The sequence below is a fragment of the Triturus cristatus genome, chromosome 3_1, assembly GCF_964204655.1.
Source record: "Triturus cristatus chromosome 3_1, aTriCri1.1, whole genome shotgun sequence".
Lineage (NCBI taxonomy): Eukaryota > Metazoa > Chordata > Amphibia > Caudata > Salamandridae > Triturus > Triturus cristatus.
In genome coordinates, this window is record NC_140583.1 from 122909943 (window position 1) to 122930731 (window position 20789).

At 43.3% G+C, this 20789-nt stretch overlaps 1 protein-coding gene across 1 annotated transcript; it reads right to left on the minus strand.

Annotated features, from left to right (window-relative positions):
• Positions 1-2527: 2527 nt before the first annotated feature.
• On the minus strand, positions 2528-20068 carry FADD (Fas associated via death domain). Its single transcript, XM_085643537.1, has 2 exons — positions 19403-20068; positions 2528-7577 (listed from the first exon to the last, which is right to left on the minus strand). Exons 1-2 carry the CDS (start codon positions 19698-19700, stop codon positions 7306-7308), a joined length of 570 nt encoding a protein of 189 aa, XP_085499663.1. The 5' UTR covers positions 19701-20068; the 3' UTR covers positions 2528-7305.
• Between the last annotated feature and the right edge of the window lie 721 nt (positions 20069-20789).

Genomic DNA, 20789 nt, shown 5'->3' on the forward strand with positions numbered 1-20789 from the left:
ATAGCATTGGCCAGCCTCAACTCTGGTAAGGCACCGGGCCCGAACGGGTATACCTGTGAATTCTATAAACGTTACTCTAATAAACTAGGACCCATTCTTTTAAATACTATAGAGGAGGCGAGGGAGCTTGGCTATCAGCCACTGGATTGACGACACGCCAAAATAGTGGTCTTCCATAAACCTGGCCAACCCCCTCATTGCCATGCCTCATATCGAACTATTTTGTTGCTCAATATTGAGGCTAAGCTATTGACCAAGGTCTTGGCCAATAGACTCGTTCCTTATATTACCTCGGTCGTTCAGCCAGATCAAGCTGGTTTTATGCCCCATCGGGTGACACGGCATAATATCCGCCGCGCCCTGGTCTTAGTCGATACTATTCAGTGTCTTGGCACCTCGGGGGCCCTCTTCCTCGCAGACATGGATCGGGCTTTCGATTCACTCAGCTGGACAATGTAATTTTCCTTAGCCAATTAAAAGTCAGCCTATGTCTTATTAACAAATTAGCCAACTACTCACAGAATAATGGTATTGACTATAAATCAAAAGAAAACCGAAGTCATGTTAGTGAGTAGCAAAGTTTAAAAAAAACAATGGTATCTACAAGATGACTGGCTGGAATTGCCAAAAACTTACGGATATCTTGGAGTCCTGTTCGATGATAAAGGCAGCTTCAACAACGCAGGCAGGAGCTACAAATCAAGGGTTGTGCGCTAACTATGGCATTTCGAACACTACAGAGATCCCTCGATGGTCCACGTTTTACACCGCTTCTAAAGGTAATAGCTGCAAAAACTAGTCCCAAGTCTATCTTGCGGAAGTGAGGCCTTTGCGGGGCAAAGATGCTTATACCTTGACTTCGATCTTTACAAAAACCTATAGGCTCCTCTTTTGTCTCCAACACAAGGAATCTCCGGCTCAGATTAGACTTGAGTTTGGCCTAGTAAACCAACAATCCACCAGAAAGGGGGCATATGTCAAAACTTTGAAGAGAATAAAATCCACACTAGATAACCCTCTGGACAAAGCTCTCTGACATGAAGTTAAAAAAAATATATATATTCCAGCTGGTCATTGCCTTAACACCACCGTCAACAACTTGTGAGTTCAAACATTATGGGATTCAACGGTCTCGCAGGGGGCCTTCAAAAAACTAATACATAGGATAGTTACTCTGTGGTCAACGATAAACAGTCTCGAGCCACCAGATCACACACCTGACCTGGACTGTTACAAACTAATACTAACCCCTTAAATCTCAGCTGTATTTGGACGCTGGATGGTCCATACGGCTAAAGGAGTCCTTTATTAGGTATCGCTTCAGACTTCTCCCCGGACATGCTCAAGCTATGCCCTGGAACGAAGAAGCATGCATAGGCAGGCTGTGTCATGCAGCAGAGGAGAATGTCATCCACTCACTCTGTATCTGCCCGGGCCTCATGAGGGAAAGGAGGTCCTCATTGAGAACGCTGTGGAATCAGTGGGGCGTACGTTCTTGCAGACAGGCTGTTATTGCATGTTTTAATCTAACGACACAATCCTGAACTGACGCTTTACAAAATTTGTATTCCAAGTTGCACAACAACTGAAGGAGTGCGAATCTTGCTAAATCATTCAGAAGTACTGTATGTATAATTCTTCTCTGGTTTTAATGGCTTTATGTAATTTACAGAGGCAGCCACATATGTAATATTGTTTTTACATATGCTATAGTTTTAAATTATTATTACAATTATAATATATATTATTATTTTGTTAACTTCCACCCCGGGGGATAGAGTTCCACCGCCGGGACCTAATTTGGCTCCAGTTGGAGGGTTGTGCACACTCCCTTCTTTATTTTACGGCAACCTCAGGAATGGGGCGCAGTGCCTCTCAGAGGCTTGGGGAGAGGGGCCACATACCCCCTACCAAGCCCACTGGGGGGGGGGGCAATTTTTTTTTCAAAGAGGCATTTTAAAAAACAAAAATTTCCACGGTTCCACCATGAATTCTTAGTGAAATTCCAAACAAAATGTTTTTGGCCCAAGGTGGGGTCCCACAGGGAACCCACCAGCAGACCTAGGGGGTTTTAGCGTATCCCTTGCCTGCCCCCTACGGCTTTTTCTGCATTTAGAATTCGAGTGCGCATGTGGGGAGGCTCTGTGTGTGCGAGTGTCGGGAGGATGTGTGTGTGTGTGCATGTGTGTGTGTGCATGCATATCTTCAAACATGAAAAGAGCAGTTTTATTATTTAGACCAACACAAATGTACCCATTGATGCATACCCACCTAACAAGCTGCAATTCTTAAATTACTACAGGAATAGGATGAATAAATGACAGTAACTTTGAAAAAATCTAAGGACATTTTGATTAAACATGTAAAAATAGTCTATGAGACAATATTGATAAAATATAAAAATTTGAGATTTGGCTGAAGAAAAAAAAATGAAAATACAGAACTAATGAAGACCACCAGAAACGATAAGGAAAAAAGAACTAGAAAAAATGAAACCAAATTAAAGGTAATACACAGAGACAAATTATTATAGGTAAAAGGTTTTATACGGAAGCAAAATGTATACTTTTACACAATGATTTAAACCACTGACAGAAAGCAAAGAGACAAAACAGTGATGTAAATGGAACAACAAGATCATTTAATTAGGTCAGAAAAAGACTAATCAGAAATAGAAAGGATCGATTATGAAATGGCACGGAAGTAAACCAATTCATTCTCTTATTAAGAATAAAATTCAGATCAAAGGTCTAGATCATCTACTTTCATTTTGACTTTAGAGAAAATGGATGAAACTGATGTGATATTGAGTGACACTGAACTAGAACAAGGTTTGGCTAACAAGAGATGTAGGAGGTATGAGCGGATTCACAAACCAATCTAGATATCGCTCACTGTTACCAGTCAGGGAGAATGGATCTGCTTTATGGTAAGGTATGAATGACATTAGACATGGGAAGACAGATGCAAGATAGACAGAGACAACCAGTGCACTGTAAGTCAAAAGGGAGCATTAAATAAATCACAAGAAGATCCCAGGCAGGTAAAGGCAGTATCGTAGTACTTTTAAAACTGGAGAAATACTTATAAGGAGCAGAGTGACAGCTATACGGCACAGCAAATTATGAAAAAGAAACACAACAAACTACTACCTCTGAATAGAGACTTTGATGAGAAGTAGGAACAAGCATTGTAAATGCATTCAGTTTCACCTATGTAATTAATAATATTGTTTGTTGTTGTAAGTTTTAAGTTGGTGAGCAGTTGTGCAATATATGTTAAAGAAACTCTGTAAAGGTGTTAAAACTTTTTTTTGAGAAAGCATTTTGCTTGTGTACATACTAATGAACTTCTTTTACCTCACTAAAACAAACATTTTAGTGAAGAAAACACCACGTACGCCTATGCCATGTCAGAAATAATGACACAATAGGTACAGAACATAATTATTGCATAATTTAGATGCATTCTGTAAATTAGATGCATTCTGTAAATTAGACTTCTGCAACACAGAGGTGGCTCCTTGGCAACATTGATTCAATATAGGACGTCTGGAGAAGGGAATTAACCTCAGCAATAAATTAGCTTCAAGTACTGCGATAAGAGTTTTTTAATTAAGGCGTGTAACAAGCAAGTCATCTTGGCAAACGAACAGTAAATGCCGCCGCTCAGCCTTGTTTAGGAGAGGAGAGCGGCTTCTATTGCTGCCAGCGGCCCCATCTGTAAACATTTGATGTCTTTCGGCATGTTTGAGTGAGGATAACGCCCTGGCAACCATGCTGTAAATGCATGCAGCCAGACACTGTAAGCGGTGCTGATGTTGCTGCGGCAGAAATTGTATGCGTTGGGCACATGCAACATTAGAGCGCTGCCTCTATAGAACGGTGCCCCTAGAAAGCCCAGGCAAGAGGAACCAGGAAGTAAAATCAAGTGGCCAAAATCACCAGCAATTTTTTAAAAGATAAAAGTAGTATCCTCCACACAACAGAGACTAAAGAATTCATTTGAATAAAACCACTCACAAAATTAAGCAAAAGAATCACTTGTCTGTATTCACCAACATTACACATCATTGGGATTACACAAGCCAGGCAGAATAGGAAGAACCATGGGACTATGGATGAAAGTACCACAACAGGCAGAAAACAGGTAGAACTTTGGGCCAGTTCATTCATGGATAGCCATGTCTCAGAAACACAGTGGGGAATACTGCAATGCTTGCGGTCGCCGGTCACTCCTTTCCAGAATGTTCTGTGGGAGACTTCCACCAGGGAATCATTAGCACGCCGTGCTCATTGGTAAGCATGGCTACCATTCTCCATCAATAAGTGGGTTTATTGTTGACATATTTTCCTAGCGAGACTGCACTCTGGAGCACCGATAAATGTTTCTCTCTCGTGAAACTTGCACCTCTTTGGCCACCATAAAATGTTCTGCCCGACAACCACATGAAACGGGTGGTCGGCACCCTAGAACATCCGCCCCCCACTGCACGAAAACCAGCAGAAGAGCAGAAGGAAAACGCATGTTCGGCTGCGACAGAACCAAGCATTCGGGCATTTCCACACGCGCCAGGGGCATGAATGAACTGCTCACGTTCCTGAGCGCACAAACACTGCAAACCTCTAGCAATAAAGAATATATTTATATTTCACGTGTACAGTGCCATACACGAAGAAGTTTTTATCGCCCAGATCCAGCTACACAATGAGCCAATATGCGGTGTGGAAATCCCTAATGAATTTAAGCCGAGCGTGCAGTTCCAAGAGAGCCCTCACACCCCTCAGTTTTCCTCAATAATTCATACTAATCGGGCGTCTGGTCACTCATTCTGAACCAGCCTTCCAGCACATGCATTGTGTTCTATTTCATTATGCACAAAAGAGACACTTCAGATGATGAACTGGGGAGCAATCTTCCACGAGAATGCAGACGAGGGGGCGTGCTTGTGCACTCACCTTGTCCCCTTTACCTTAGGCATCTTCGAAATGTTGTAGTGATACATTCTTTAGGAAGTCATCTTTCAGAAGTAGTTCCATATGTCAGGCAGCAACAGGCATGGATGATGAAGTATTTGAGCTTCATACTGACAAGATTTGCTGAAGTTAAGTCACAAATAGGCGAGCTAACTACTGCTTTGCAGGGCGGGGTTCAGGACTGAAAGCGAGGCTTGAAGACTGATGCGTTCAAAGCCTTGTGGAATAAATGAGAGGAACAGACACAGAAGAATGAGGCACACCCTGGACATGCTTGAAATGCGTGCAGCCAGGAGGACAAGGAATTTGTAAACAAGCGCAGTGCATGTGCAGTGCATTATAAAAAGCGCCCCAACAGTGGAAGGTAACAGTACTCCAGATGGGAAACTGTTAAGAGAAGCACACGAGAAACAAATCAGAAACAAGCAATTGTAACTGCAGGAAACTGCGCTACAGGCAATAGAAATGGAGGAAAAGTAAGTGGCAGGCGTAGGAACCAATGAAAAGCAAGGAGGAGGAATGTCAGCCCCTTTTAAGATTATATTGAATACAATAGATTGCACAAGCAAAATCTAAAAGTGATGCCCTTTCCAGCATTTATCCTCTTAATTTCCTGTATTCTATGCAACTTAGTATCTATAATCCAGTCTTTGTACCTTTGAAAATCCATCACTCAGATCATAATTCGTCATTAATACCTTGAAAGGAATCGTCTCTTCTCAGGTGAAGATTGGCACAGATTGTATCTTTAAAGAGGAAGCATTCTCAGTAGTTTACTTAGGTTTTTAGCCACTGATGGTCTTCAGGTATTAGTTCATTCAGTTGGCATGCTTAATATAGTCTGTCAAGCAATGAAACAAGATTAATCAAATGTGTTCTAGTACTGCAAGGAAATCCATATTTCATAACCGTGAACAATAATGCTGCATTATTAATGTCTAGCTTCAAGGTATCAAAATCTACATTTAAGTGAGGTACTGGTTACATGTGCATACGACAGGCGGGGTCTAGCCATGTGCACAGTGGGTGATGCCACAGTGCCCCACATTAGTGGACCACCAGGGGAGCCCACGACATCTTTCTGGCTCTAAAGTGCTCTTCAGAGGTGCCCTAAAGCCTTTGGGGCACCTGAGGCCTGTCAGACAGGATCTGATTATTTACGTGCGTTATGACACAAGTCTCCCTGGGCCGTCAGTGAAGTGTGCAGATCTATGCAGAGACAGACTCACATGACACACATCTCCTTTCCTCCTCACCCACAACATGCCATGTCCGTCCTGTCGCTGAAAGTTCTGTCGTGTAGAGATAGAATCATTCACATATTAAGTCTTGAGTAAGGCCCTAGCTAACATGTAACTCACCTTTTACCATCCTCATTGGCGCTTTATGAACAGGCCTGATGCTTGCCCCTGTGGGACTGTATTGGTCGCCAGCCTCTGGTAGTGAAGGAAATTGACAATCGGATACCAGTAGAGGGCCCTGAGGTGAGAAGTTAAAAGGACAAGAAGGAGAGCTAGAAGGAACACAAGGAGAGAGCAGCATTTGCAGTTCTGAAAAGTAGGGTAAAGGCTAGAGAGAGAGTGATGTGGAGAAAGCCAAGGATAGAAAGAGGGGGAAAGTTAAATACAAAATAGAGAAAGAATATGTAAGGATGGGGAAAAAGGTGAGGGTGAGGGATGGGAGAAGACGAGAGAAAGGCAATAAGAAAAGAGGCTAAAATGAGAGAACAGGCGCATTAGAGATAGGGGAAATTAGAAGAAACAAGGGTAAAAAACAGAAATGGTCATCAGATAAGGGTGAAGGAGAGGGGAGAGGCAAGGACAAAGGTAAACAAGAGTTCTCTGAGGAGAGAAGAGGGAGGAAGAAACGGTGGGGAAAAGGAGTTGAGAGAAATGAGGAGAAAAGATAATGAAGGGAAATAAAAACAAAGAACCTGAGAGAGAAAATATTGTCTGGGGGTAAGACATTCAGAGAGGAAGGAGAAATAAGAGATTTTGTATTACATGAGGATGAGAACCATCGCTAACAGCCGTCAACAGGTACTCCAAAAAGTCATTTGATAATGTCTGCTTGGGATCTGAGGCACATTGTGACATAATTTATTAGATGGGCCAGATCAGATTTAGGTTTAGGTGAATGCCCCATGTTTGAGACTGTAGATGTATGATTTGCTTCTAACATCAACACAGTTTTTCAAACCTCAACTATTGTGACACCTCGTTAAATTCTTTTGTTATAGAAAATCATTTATTTACTGTATAAATTAGGTATGATGGCACAGTCAGGTATGGACTCCATGATCAAATCTCCAAATGTTCTAGCATGTGATCTAAAGTTTACACAACTCCTCTTCTACAATATCTGCTACTAGGTTCATCTTAGCATCCCGAAGCACAGCCAGCAGTTCTGCCACGCTGGCATTAGCACCTTTCCTTTTCTGCCACTCTTTTAGAGACTGCATCAATTGTTCACGCATTTGCAGGGGATAGGCAGCGATGATCCCATCAATTCTGGCCTCAGGGACTTTAAGTCGTCGAATCAGATTTTTCCAGTCTCTTCCCACATTATCACATATAACATGAAAAGCAGCAGCCAATTGTTCTGAAAGGGAAAATAAATATATGTACATTAGTGCTGTTTCCTAAAATCAAAATGTAAAGAATTATCCCTTCATTTAATCTCTTTTTTTTTTAAAGTGGGATCTCCTTTTATAAAAAAAAAAAAAAAAAAGAAGTTTAGAATTAAAGATTAATAAGCCCATTTAGACTAAGCCTACAACAGGCTAAGTCTAAATGGTACAATTTGCCCCCATTTTTGCACTAGTAGCTGCTCGGGCTCCAGGAAAAATGCTGCTAGGTCAGGTTTTAGAGCGGGTACTTTCAAACTGCCCGTCAATGCATATTTTAAAATGTAGTAAGGATGCATGCAAAATGGGTTGAAGTAATTACTCATTTTACATCACATAACTCCTAATCAGACCCAAAAAGACACCAAAGTCCTACTGCAATGCCTTTTCTATGCAGTGTGATTTTGCAGTCGCAAAGATTTGAGTTCTTAATATATTTATACCTTCATATCATGGATATTACAAATGTATCGTGTACTTTCAATCATTAACTTTGCCTCCTGGAGCGTTTATCCTTGCTTTCTTTCCAATGTTATGATGAGTTACTAGTACACATTTGGTTACATTGGTATTTAACTTGTATTTACTGCTTTCAAAATTCTTTTGGTATGACATGAGTGAAACGTGAGGTGTACATAGTGGAGCGAATGATGAAGGATGTAGAGTGGTACATATAAAAAAATACTTTTGTATGGTTTGGTTTGAATTACATTTATAAAGCATAGCATTTACCAAGGCGCTATAGTTACTGTCATCCGATACTGATAGGTGTCAACCAAACCATCCTTCTCATTCTAAAGGGCTGTCAAGATAGTAGAATGCCAAATCTGGAGTGCCTTTCTAAAAGGTAGAGGTGCCATACATTTCGTCAGAGATTGAGGAAGCGAGTTCCAGAGTCTGCAGCAGCGATAGAGAAGGCTCTAACCTCCCATCTCTTTTTCCAAACCCTGGGCACAGTGAACAAACTGCGCTGGGCTGAGCGAAGATTTCTACCTGGGATGTACAGATGAAACATATCTTTAATCCCAGCTAGACTTGGACGATAAAGAGCCTTATGTACAATACAAATGGCTTTGAACATAAAGAGCTTTCTGATGGAAAGCTAATGCAACTCACACAACCCCGAAGTAGCTGACTGGTGCTTAGGAATAGCAAGAATAGCTCTTGCCAGCGCATTCTGAACCACCTGGAGTTTTGCCTGGACACTGATGTTAGAAGCTAAGTAGAGGGAATGGCAATAGTCCAATCTAGGAACTAGCCCCACGGTCGAGGGGGATATGTGTATGTAGATATGAAGAAACAGAATAGTCTCTTTAGTCAAGGGAAACCATTTAGATTTTTAAGAAAGGCCTCACCCACCAGACTAGTTGGTGGCAAGCTACATCATCTGCCCCCACTCGGGGTACCGAATGTACCCCAAGTGTGCTGCGACGCCTGCAATTGCAGCGGAGCTGGTTTATTGTCAAGGTGAGTGTGCAGTGATGGTGTAGTACGTGTATATTTAAAAAGCTGTCCCTCTGGTCCCAAAAACCAATTAGAATTATTTAATAATGGGCAATGGGCAGCATTAAAAAGAGGCAGGGGATGGCTAAGGAGGTATCAATGGCCGCCACCATCCAGTGGGGTCAACATGTTTCAGCCAGTGCCTGGAAACTGGGGCTGGCTTTCATCAGGACCAAGAAAGTGGAAGGTGAGAGGACAGGTCTAACAGAGTGTGTATAGCCGTCTATGTGCGGCGCACGCTAAGGCGCCTTAACTGGCAGAGGGGGTATTCCTCTTATTTCCAATCCTGTGGGAGGGAAAAGACAAACATACACAAAACATACCACATTTAATGTTAGCCTCAAGCAATATCAAGTAACATGAGTGACAAGGTATACCGCGGTGGATGTGCAGAGTGGTACGACACGTGAGGCAGCTTCAAAAGCGTGCTATAAGTGGCGGTGCATGCTAAAAATACGCGGTAATGTGTCAAGTGGCTCAAGGACACGGTAAAAACATGGTGAACAAAAAAACTAGAATGAACCCATGAATGCTTACACCAAAGATTAAAGGGACATGCTCCATGAGTCAGAAGTAGGGGTATTCTGTCACAGCTACCATCTGGACTGGGTAAAAAAAGGGAGAGAAAGGGACCAAAAGAGGGGGAAGTAAATAAACTTAACCGGCAAAGGAATCAAACCCGGACAGAGATTAGATCCCACTTACTTGTAGCTGACAGAGCTCATACCGCAGACCTGTATGGCCTCTCTCCGACTCCGTGGTTGGAAATGAGCAGAGGAAGCTGAGGCTTAAATAGCACACCCGCCAAGATAGCGCTCCGGTGTGGGGAGCAGCTGCAGGCAATTAACAGGCAGGTGTCTGTAAAAAAAGAGAAAACAGAAGACAGACACACAGGGACCGGTAAAATACCGGGCAAAAAGAAAAGAAAGACTGAAAGGACTAATAAGACCAGCGCGTCACACAAAAGGTGTGTAACCGCGCAACGGCAGTGAAGTGCAGCTCGCACATGCCAAGCAATGTAGCGAGTGTATGATGCGCATAAGCAGAGAGGCCAATAGCCGGGGATAAATCATGCACGTGACCGACAAAGGAGCATGTATGTGTGGTTGACTCTTTGGACTTCCTTGACCTGACTATTAGGAGCGAGAACAGCGTTCTCACCACCACCACTTTCCATAAACCCACTGCCAAGAACTCCTTGCTACACTTCAACAGCTTTCACCCCAGACCGCTGAGGGAAAACCTACCATTTGGCCAGTTTCTACGCCTCCGCAGAAACTGTAGCTCTACTACCGATTACAAACAGCAAGCGGCTGACCTTTCAGTGAAGCTACAACAGAGGGGTTACCCACGCAAGATTGTTGAAACAACTAATAAAAGGGCTCGCAACCAAAACCGCGATGCCCTGTTGGAAGACCACACCAAGGCGGATTCCACTGCCCCCCTCACCTGTGTTACCACCTTTAATACTGTCAGCAATCAAGTGATGAAGATCATTAGAAAAAACTGGCTTATCCTGAATACTGGTACTAGAAACTGGGATCCACCTCTATTTGCACACAAACGAGCTACCAGCTTAAAAGATCGCCTGGTCTCTACACGGCCTAAACTCAAAGAACCTATCCGCAACACTATCGGCGACAGTTGGGGCCTCCCCAAAGTCACTGGCCATTACCCTTGTGGGGATTGCAGCATCTGTCATCTGACTAGACCATCCAAAAACCTGGACTTGGAACCAGGCAAGGTGTGGTACCAACAAAAACACCCTAACTGCAACTCTACACATGTGGTATACCTGATTCAATGTCCCTGCAACCTCAGGTACATTGGCATGACTACTTGAAAAGTGAGGCTAAGGATTGTGGAACACCCCAGCACAAGTTGTTGCAAAAAAATAATGAGCAAATTGACCAGCCACACCGCTGAACGGGGTCATACCCCCAATGACATATACTGGACTGTGATTGAACAATTTAACCCTACCCATGATAACATGGCAAAGTTTCTTCATGACAAGGAGCAACGCTGGGTATACCGCCTGTCCACCCATGTGGAAGGTCTCAATGACCAGATACCTTGGAATACCCTGAATAATTGAGATCGTCCCTCCACACTTGCGCTTCTTTTGTTTTATTTTTATTTTTGCTTTTATTTTATTTTATTTTTATTTTTTTTATTATATTTGGTTTCACTTTTGACTTCTTCTGTGATTTGCAGTTGACATCAGTAACTTCGCGCTACTCCTTACCCACTCTGGAGGCACTGCCCATGAACCACACATACATGCCCCTTTGTCGGTCACGTGCGCGATTTACCCCCGGCTATTGGCCTCTCTGCTTATGCGCATCATACACTCGCCACATTGCTAGGCATGTGCGAGCTGCACTTCACTGCCGTTGCGCGGTTACACACCTTTTGTGTGACGCGCTGGTCTTATTAGTCCTTTTAGTCTTTCTTTTCTTTTTGCCCGGTATTTTACCGGTCCCTGTGTGTCTGTCTTGTTTCCTCTTTTTTTACAGACACCTGCCTGTTAATTGCCTGCAGCTGCTCCCCACACCTGAGCGCTATCTTGGCGGGTGTGCTATTTAAGCCTCAGCTTCCTTTGCTCATTTCCAACCACGGAGTCGGAGAGAGGCCACACAGGTCTGCGGTATGAGCTCTGTCAGCTACAAGTAAGTGGGATCTAATCTCTGTCCGGGTTTGATTCCTTTGCCGGTTAAGTTTATTTACTTCCCCCTCTTTTGGTCCCTTTCTCTCCCTTTTTTTACCCTGTCCAGATGGTAGCTGTGACAGAATACCCCTACTCCTGACTCATGGAGCACGTCCCTTTAATCTTTGGTGTAAGCATTCATGGGTTCATTCTAGTTTTTTGTTCACCATGTTTTTAACTTGTCCTTGAGCCACTTGACACATTACCGCGTATTTTTAGCGAGCACCGCCACTTATAGCACGCTTTTGACGCTGCCTCACGTGTCGTACCTCTCTGCACATCCACCATGGTATACCTTGTCACTCATGTTACTTGATATTGTTTGAGGCTAACATTATATGTGGTATGTTTTGTGTATGTTTGTCTTTTCCCTCCCACAGGATTGGAAATAAGAGGAATACCCCCTCTGCCAGTTAAGGCGCCTTAGCGTGCGCCGCACATAGACGGCTATACACACTCTGTTAGACCTGCCCTCTCACCTTCCACTTTCTTGGTCCTGATAAAAGCCAGCCCCAGTTTCCAGGCACTGGCTAAAACATGTTGACCCCACTAGATGGTGGCGGCCATTGATACCTCCTTAGCCATCCCCTGCCTCTTTTTAATGCTGCCCATGGCCCATTATTAAATAATTCTAATTGGTTTTTGGGACCAGAGGGACAGCTTTTTAAATATACACGCACTACACCATCACTGCACACTCACCTTGACAATAAACCAGCTCCGCTGCAATTGCAGGTGTCGCAGCACACTTGGGGTACATTCGGTACCCCGAGTGGGGGCCGCTGATGAATCATGCCACCAACTAGGCTGGTGGGTGAGGCCTTTCTTAAAAACCTAAATGGTTTCCCTTGACTAAAGAGACTATTCTGTTTCTTCATATCTACATACACATATCCCCCTCGACCATGGGGCTAGTTCCTTTTGATTTTCTACATTTGTACTCAGGGGAATTGAACCAGCTTCCTTTTTTTCCTCTCTCTCTCTTTGATTTATATAATAGTCCAATCTAGACATGGCCAACGCTAGAGCGACCTGCTTTCGTGCCGCCAAGGGGATAAAAGGAAACATTTTCTTCAGCTTCTTCATAATCCAAAAATAAGGTCACAACAGTGCGATTGGCCTGTCCATTCAGAGAGAGTTCGATGCCCAGGATCACCTGAACCGGGGGAGGGAGGGGTGCCTAAGTTGTTCAGCCACCACTTACTAGTCCAAATCGAGGTTTGCATCCCAAAGAGCAACACCTCGGTTTTCCCGCATTGAGTTTAAGGAAATGTATTGCCATCCAATAAGCTACTGTACACATATATTAAGAAGAATTATCTGCTGTAGTAGCAGCGTTCCTTGGAATCGACACAATAAATAGGGTATCATCAGCGTAGGATGTCGCTTACATCCCAGACGCAAATGATGGCACCAAGGACACATACTGATTAAATAGTGTATGGCTCAGAGATGAGCCCTGTGGCACTCCACAAGACAGGGAAAACACATCTGAATCAAATTGATTTAACAATATCCTCTGATAGCCATCATTGAGGAAGGAGGTCAGTAGAGTTAGTGCTTGTTCTATAATGCCCAGATCTTGTACAAAGACCTGCGTCAACCTTGTTGCTCTTGGTAATTACAGAATGTGGATCAGAGTGTTGCCCATTTACTCACTACAAATAAGCTTGGAGGTGCAAGGAGGAAGCTCGGTTAACCTGAGTGAAGTCCCCAGCTATCCCAAGGAGTCTACTGATGGAGGGACAGCATCTCCCTACCAGAGAAGAGGGGAACTGCCCCAAAATCTATTGCTACATGTTGATGTAAGCCAAGTGGTGACTTTGACTGGTGAGTACATTTCCTTTCTGCACCAATTTTTTATTTTTCATCATTTCACTCTGATGCTTTGATGGTGGTATCGAACCTCCCTGGTTTGTCCGCTAACCTGACTGAGAGAGACATGTGTGGTCCAGAGCAAATGCTTTGTGTCTGTGGCCTTGTACCTAATGTGAGGGTCAGACTGTGGTCTACACACAATCAACTTCTAGTTTGGTTCCCTTCTTAGTGAAGATCCATGGCCCCAGAGTCTATAGACTGTAAGGCATCCGCAATTAGGGAAATCCAGCTATCCTACAAACAGGAGGTGAATCCAGTAATGCTCTTTTCAGAACGCTGAGACGTTGTCCATTTGCTTTGCAGGTAAACTTGTCTGGCATTTAAGACGTTTTTCAAGAGCATGAAAGGCGATAATGGAAGTAAACAGATTTAACATTACAGGTTTTATGAAAATGTATTCAATGCTTGTTTGTGGTCTTAATCTATGTCATGGACGAAGGAGGAGTATTATAATGTTTTCGATGTGCAAAACAATCCATGAGTTTGGTCAGGGGGCTTTAGGGGACCATTTATATAGAATAGTGAGAGTTAAACGCATGTTGTAGGCGTTGTTACATTTTGAAAATTATGTAGCTTGCTTAAGAGAATGCTTAGAAGGAGTTAGGAGACTTACGTTTTGGACAAGGGGCTGCAGCAATTAAGTGAGTAGGGTGAAGGTAGTGACTAATATGTTATGGAAGGCATGACTGAAGGACTAGGGTTTGATGGTGGGTAGAGTTTTGGAGAGGAGTCAAGATGAATGATGCATCTTCTTTCATTTATGAAGTCGCCTGATCCTAGTGGCAGTACACCACACACATTCTCACATTGGCAATACGCTTTTAAATCAGTAGACTGCAGTTTAGTCGGGAGGGATCTTTCGAGTGGTGTGTGGGTCTGCAGTGCTGCCACATCTAGGCCCATAGCAGCACACAGCAACTTCCAATGGGTGCTCCGACATTACGCCGCGGCCAGTTACATGCACTGCAAGTTTAAAGAAGGAGCATGCAAGCTAGTGGACATGTTTTGCAAAACTTCTTCACCGCATGAAAACCATGTGCTCCTCGAAACACCCCAAAAAGACAAGAAACTTTATAATTACCCCCTCATTTCTATTCCTTATTCCAGGTCTTAAGTTAAAGGAGTCCACAAATCCCTGAAGTCATCCTTAAAGGGATACCAACACAAAAGAAAACAGCTTTCCTCCTCCCATACTACTCTAAATAAGGACAAATATCCCATCCAACCACATGTTTTTTAGGTCGAGCCTGGGCAGCGCATGCACTGCTCTGCGGCATGCTGTGTTGGAGTACGGAATAGAAGCCCCGTCCACTCTCTGCCCATATTTGTCTTTGGGTTTTGTCATTGCCACATTGCTCTTTGTAAATGCTGGCTTCTGATTCATTATTAGGAGGTAGTGAATCCTTAGTACCGCCTTGTCTTCATTTGTAACATTTAATAAGGACTGGCCCTTTTACATCTGTTGTTACACGGTACGTCTTCTTTAGTCTGGAAGCACTATTTTCTTTCATGGGTTTCTCCTACTGCATGCACGATATGCTTTCCTGCAACATTCAGCGCGCCATGCGCGCTTTCACTTTCCAAGCAGCGCGGGACAATGGTGGCCTCTTCTTTCAATAGGTCTCACATTTACAAGAGTCTAAACTATTGGCATTGTAAATGACAATGCCTGTTATTTATGTGTTAATTAACAAAACAGATAAGTAAAAAGGCATTGTCATTTACAATGCCAATAGCTTAGACTCTTGCAAATGCGAGACCTGTTGCATTGCAAATGCTTGTTTTGTCTGCCGAGTAGTCTTATTTTATACCATAATGTGATCTTCTCTGGGCGGCTGGGTTGAATTGACAGTTAGCAGGTTGGGAGATTCAGTGCTGCACCAATGGGAATATACCTCCGGTTACCATCAGAGTTGTGGTAGAGTCAGATTACAATCTGTAATGAGGCTTCCTTTGCTCGCACACTTCCTCCTCTGCTTGATCATGATGATCCTGTTTTTTCCAGGTTTCAGGCCAACCAGGCAAGTGAAGAGGGAGCGCAAGTCCTTTCAAGAATTTCAGTCGTTAAGGTGAATGTTGCTTCTGGTTGTTATTTAATGGTGGGCTTTGCTACAAAGCGTGTTCTGCCTGTGTTGACCATGGAGGGCAAATGATCTTCTAGAATCTACTGGAGTTTCCTGGATCCTAATCATCGCATGATGAGTGGGAGGATTCGCAATTATCAGTTTGCCGGACCCTAGAGGGATTTTGGGTGATAAAGAGGCTTTCCTAAGGGGAGATTACGGGTGTGCCCACGAAATGGAAGAGACTCTTCCACTAGTTCTGCTTTCTTTCCCCACTTTTATTAGCCTACTCCTATAGCCTTGCCTATGATTCCTGTTTTTAAGGATACCATTTTAGAGGAGTGGCTCACAATGGAGATGGCCACTGTCCCTCATTCCTTAACCGAAATGTTAACCATGGACGATTCAGACCTCCCTCTTTTGGCGTCTGTGGTTCCAATGCTTCTGAACTTGGCAGGTAGATTAATGGTAGTCACAAAGGATTCTGCTCTGGTCGACATTTTGGACAGGATGCTGGATGGGTCCCCACAAAAAACCTATTCAAGACTTAACCAGTGCAAGAAGTCTTCCACTTATTCTTCCTAACTGTCCCACAGTCTGGTCAGTGACTTTCGGACTCTGTCTATTTCTATACGATAAGGTAAAGACTGCAAATTTCCTTTCTAGGATAGCATTACAGGGCAGGTTTTAGGTGCATCTTCTTTTGACACACTGAGAACAACAGAGGGTTCTTCTGGAGTGGCCATCGCTGCTGGATGTCATGAGTGGACCTGGGACTGGAAGGTGGAAGGTCTTAAGAAATGTATTGTTTTTCCTCTTCCTTTCTTTGTCTGCTTTCTGGGCCTTAAATAGATTATATTCTCCACAACTCATTTCAAAAATAGAAAGCATGCCTTACCTTTTACTTTGGGCAGTAGAGTTTCTGACTCATCTAAATCTTCATGTATATTCAAGGCTTGTTTCCATTGTAGCCATAGCTCTGCCTAAGCTCAGGTCCGAGGGAGGGCAAGTTGTTTTAGAGTAAAGAAGTGGAGTTCTTCGTCTGAAGGTTCTTTGGATACACATAAATGATCCTCACTACCACAATCCTTTTTGCAGGGCACAGATACATTTTGGACAATTCGAAACAAGTAATTTCAAACGCTTAAGACTTATCTATTGTTCAAGATGGGTACAAAATCTAGTTCTTCACTGTGCCTCCATATTCTGTTCCCTCTAACACCCTGGCCCACATCTCCAGAGAAGCAGAAGATCTTAATGTCAAGAATTCATGCCCTCTTGGACAAGCGGCCCATCTCCCCTGTACCCATGGAGGACTAGTGAAAGAAGTTTACTGTTTGCTGGCCGGGTCTCTTCCCTTTTAGTTTGAGGTCCTTCGTTTCATTCTGAATTTGGCCCAAAAGTGAATTTCATGCTTCCGGCTCTGAAGGCTACTCTCCTTCACAAAAGACTAGTCATCCAACTAAAATTAGACGACTGGATATTGCATGGATATTCAAGAGACCGGTATTTATCGATCCACACAGCGCGCCTATGGAACGCCCTTCCTCGAGACCTGAGGAAAGAACCAAACTATTTACGATTCAGGAAACGACTCAAAACCCACTTGTTTCCTTAAAACAGCTTTTAACCACTTCTTTTTTGCTCTGTTTAAAATTGCTTCTGTCTAAAATTGCTGTACCCCCCTTTTCACCCCCCCCCCCCCCCCCCCCACTGGTGTAGGGATTTTTTTTTAGCGCTGGGATACCTCCGGGTGACTACGCGCTCTATAAAAATTTTAATAATAATAATAATTTAGGGAATGTGGTGTATGCTCACAAGCTTCTGGCCTCCAAAGGTTTTCCATGAGGAAGATAGAGGAGCTGGGAAATTTCCCCAACATGAAGGAGCTTTCGTCAACGCAGTTTGGGGCAAATTTACCTGTGTTTCTTCTGATATGAAGATGATTTAGCAATCCTGTGGTCAATACTGTTCTACCTGTGTACTGTTCAGGGTTTTGGAAGTTTGGTGCCTGGATTTGAATGCCCTAATTAGTCTGTTGTCAAGGGGTTATCTATTTACCTTTCCTCTCTTCCCGGTAATGCTGAATCTTCTTTCTTGTTTCTTGAGGTGCCAGAGGATTATCCTCCGACCATTCTAGACCAGGAAGTATTGGTCCTAATCCTCCACCAGCTATGTGCTGCTCAAGAGTAAATACTTCTGATCAGTGCTCAAGTTGAGCCGGTGGGGGGCACCGGCACTTATTTTTGGGGACCGACACTTATTGTACCACATTATACATTTTCTGGGGCCAACAGAGGGAAAAACAAACAAAACGAAAAGACTGACGAAAAGAAACACCGAAAATCCATCACAAAGGGAGAAAGCAGACACCATTAAGAGTGATATACCATGGCAGGGAGTGACTGGCAGTGAATTAAAGAGGCCTGGGTAGATTCGAGACTGTGCACTCTTGCTATTCTCCCTCTGATAACGCCACCCGCGGGTGTCCGAACAGCACTTTGAGCACCGACACCTATTACTTTACAAATAAAGCACTGCTTCTGACGTGCTCGTTCCCTCTTCGTGCTCCTACCTATCACAATTGTCTCGCCTGAGAAGGTGCTTGTCAATGGGGAGATTGAATAATAGTCTTACAGAATATGGGATTAGCTGAAGTTGTGGTTCATGAGTCCAGAAGGTTGTCTACTCATAAGATCTATAATCACCATTGGGCCTCCTTTCGGAAATGTTTATGTACTGCAGGTACATTTGATGTAAACTTGCATTCCCTAAGAGAGTTCAATATTTTCAGTATGTTGTATTTCTTTTTTTTCAGTATAGCTAGCTTATTGCTGATTTCTCACAGTGCCTGTCAGTGTCGGTGGGGCACTTCTCTCACCCCACAACTTTCAAATGCTACCCGCCGCCCGTGCAGTAATCACATTACTTCAGATTTTGTCCCTGACAGTACTCCTTTCTTCTCTACTCACAGCTGCTTTAAGGTTTAGTTTTCGGCAGTGGCACCAGAAGGTTGGATGGCCTAAGGGCCCTTATACAAGGTAGCACAGGATTGGGAAAGTAATATACTTTTGTGCATCACTTAAGTGTTTCTGCTGGGAGGCAGGGTCTCCTCTAAAGCAAGTCACAGGATAAGGATGAGTAAAATCAGAGTAATAGGATTGCCGATAATTAGTGCGGACAACAATTTTTCCCTTCTGAAAATGCCCCCACCACAAGTTAGCAAACTTGGATGTAGGACACTGGCCAGATCTGCCGGCAGTGGCCAGATCTGCTGACTCCGGTGCTAGGGATGGGGATCTGGGTTTGAGTCTCGGCGTCGGCTCAACATCCTGTGATTCTGGGCAAATCACTTAATTTCCCCAAGTACATGGCCAGCGCCCGGATACTCTCATGGGTGATATGTCACGCTATATAAATGTACAAATTTAATTAAAAAATCTAACTCTAATATCACTATAGATATACCATATTGTTACTGTCTATATATCATATTGCACAAGAATGTTTTGTATTTGTTTGTTTTGTAATTTAATGCTTAGCACATAAGGCATTTTGACACATTCTGAGATAAAGACCGTACTATTTTTTTTTTAAAAAGCAATAGACAATAAATATATGTATAAAAAAATAAAAAGCAGCCTACCTCTCTCCCGTGGATCAGGCTGGTCGCCAGCATCGTTTAATCCATTCTCTGTAAACGCGTCCAGCTGTTCCACCAAGTCTTCCCTTTTGATGTCACTCAACAATCGTCGGAGCCCGTCCAGTTGATCGAGGGAGATCTCCTTCATCTCGAGCAGGACCGTGAAGAGATCCACTCCACTCTTCACGCTTTCCAGCTTCCTTTTGCCGATTTTTTCCCGGCATAGGAATTTAAGTTCGTCGAGCTCTTTCCCAGATAAATTTATGGAGAATTTGTGCAGTAAAGATAAAAGCGTATCCATGATTTAAGAGGAAGTTCAAACTGAACCCTACAAAACTTGTATCTCCTGGACGGCTCAGCAAACGCCAGAATCCAGGCAAAATCCCCTTCTCTTGAGTGTGTTTCGCCACAACGACCCAAACTACAAAGAAATACGGAAACACGGCTTGTTATGCAGCCCTCGTAAAGTTCTACCTTAGTTTCGCTTTCAGAACGTTGCTTGATATCGAAAGTTTACTCGCAAAAGTAAATCGGCCTCTTGAAAACTCGCTGAAAGGCAGGATGATTTTGGCACAGAGTAATTCTTGATGGGGCCACAACAGAAACGCATAAGGTCACAATGTGACTGTTTCAATTATCCGACTACGGAAGGCGCTGCACCAGGAAGTTATGAAGACGTCATCGAAGCAATTTTTTTCACCTTTCCGAGGTGACTGTTCTCTTGAACAGACAGCAGGTGGCAGCGCATGATCATTTTTGGTGTGTCTAGCGGCGCGGTATTTTTTCCAATCCCAGACGATTTCATGCCATGAACCCTGTTTCGGCCAGAAACTCCACCTGTGACTTGAAACGGTATTCCAAATCAACCGAAAAAATGGAAAAACAATTATGAAAATATAATTTACTCACCATGAGTTAAAAAAAACGAATTGGCATCTTAATGGCACGTTGTTGTTTTCATGCAGATTTTATTCGGCATAGGTCGGGCTATGCCGAGTTGTCCTCATAAAAATAGGGAGGCAGCGCTGCTCTCACTATTGTCAGAATGTATTTTCACCGGCCCTTTCAAGTTGCATTCCTGGAGCAATTGGTCATACGTCCGCCCGTTTCTCCATTGAGAAAAGCAACATTAGGCAAAATACTTAAAATGTTGATCACTTTCATCTAATAGACTGTTTAGATATTTGCCATCTATATTTTATCCACTGGTTATGCCATGTTACAAATTTTTATATTGCCCTTATTTGCGCATGCTGCATGTCGGCGCTATAGTTGAAGTCGAGCTACCCACTATAGTATAAAAAAAAAAAGCCTTCTTCTATAAAAGTAATCTTTCTACCATTGCGGCAGCAGGGTGTTCAGTCTTCACTTGAAGTAAGATAGGCGGTCA

Excerpts from the sequence above, each read along its gene's own strand:
- FADD (XM_085643537.1), bottom strand. The coding sequence starts at position 19,700 with ATGGATACGCTTTTATCTTTACTGCACAAATTCTCCATAAATTTATCT. Across the intron at positions 7,578-19,402 it reads GCCTGATCCACGGGAGAGAG|AACAATTGGCTGCTGCTTTT; the intron begins GTAGGCTGCTTT and ends TTTCCCTTTCAG.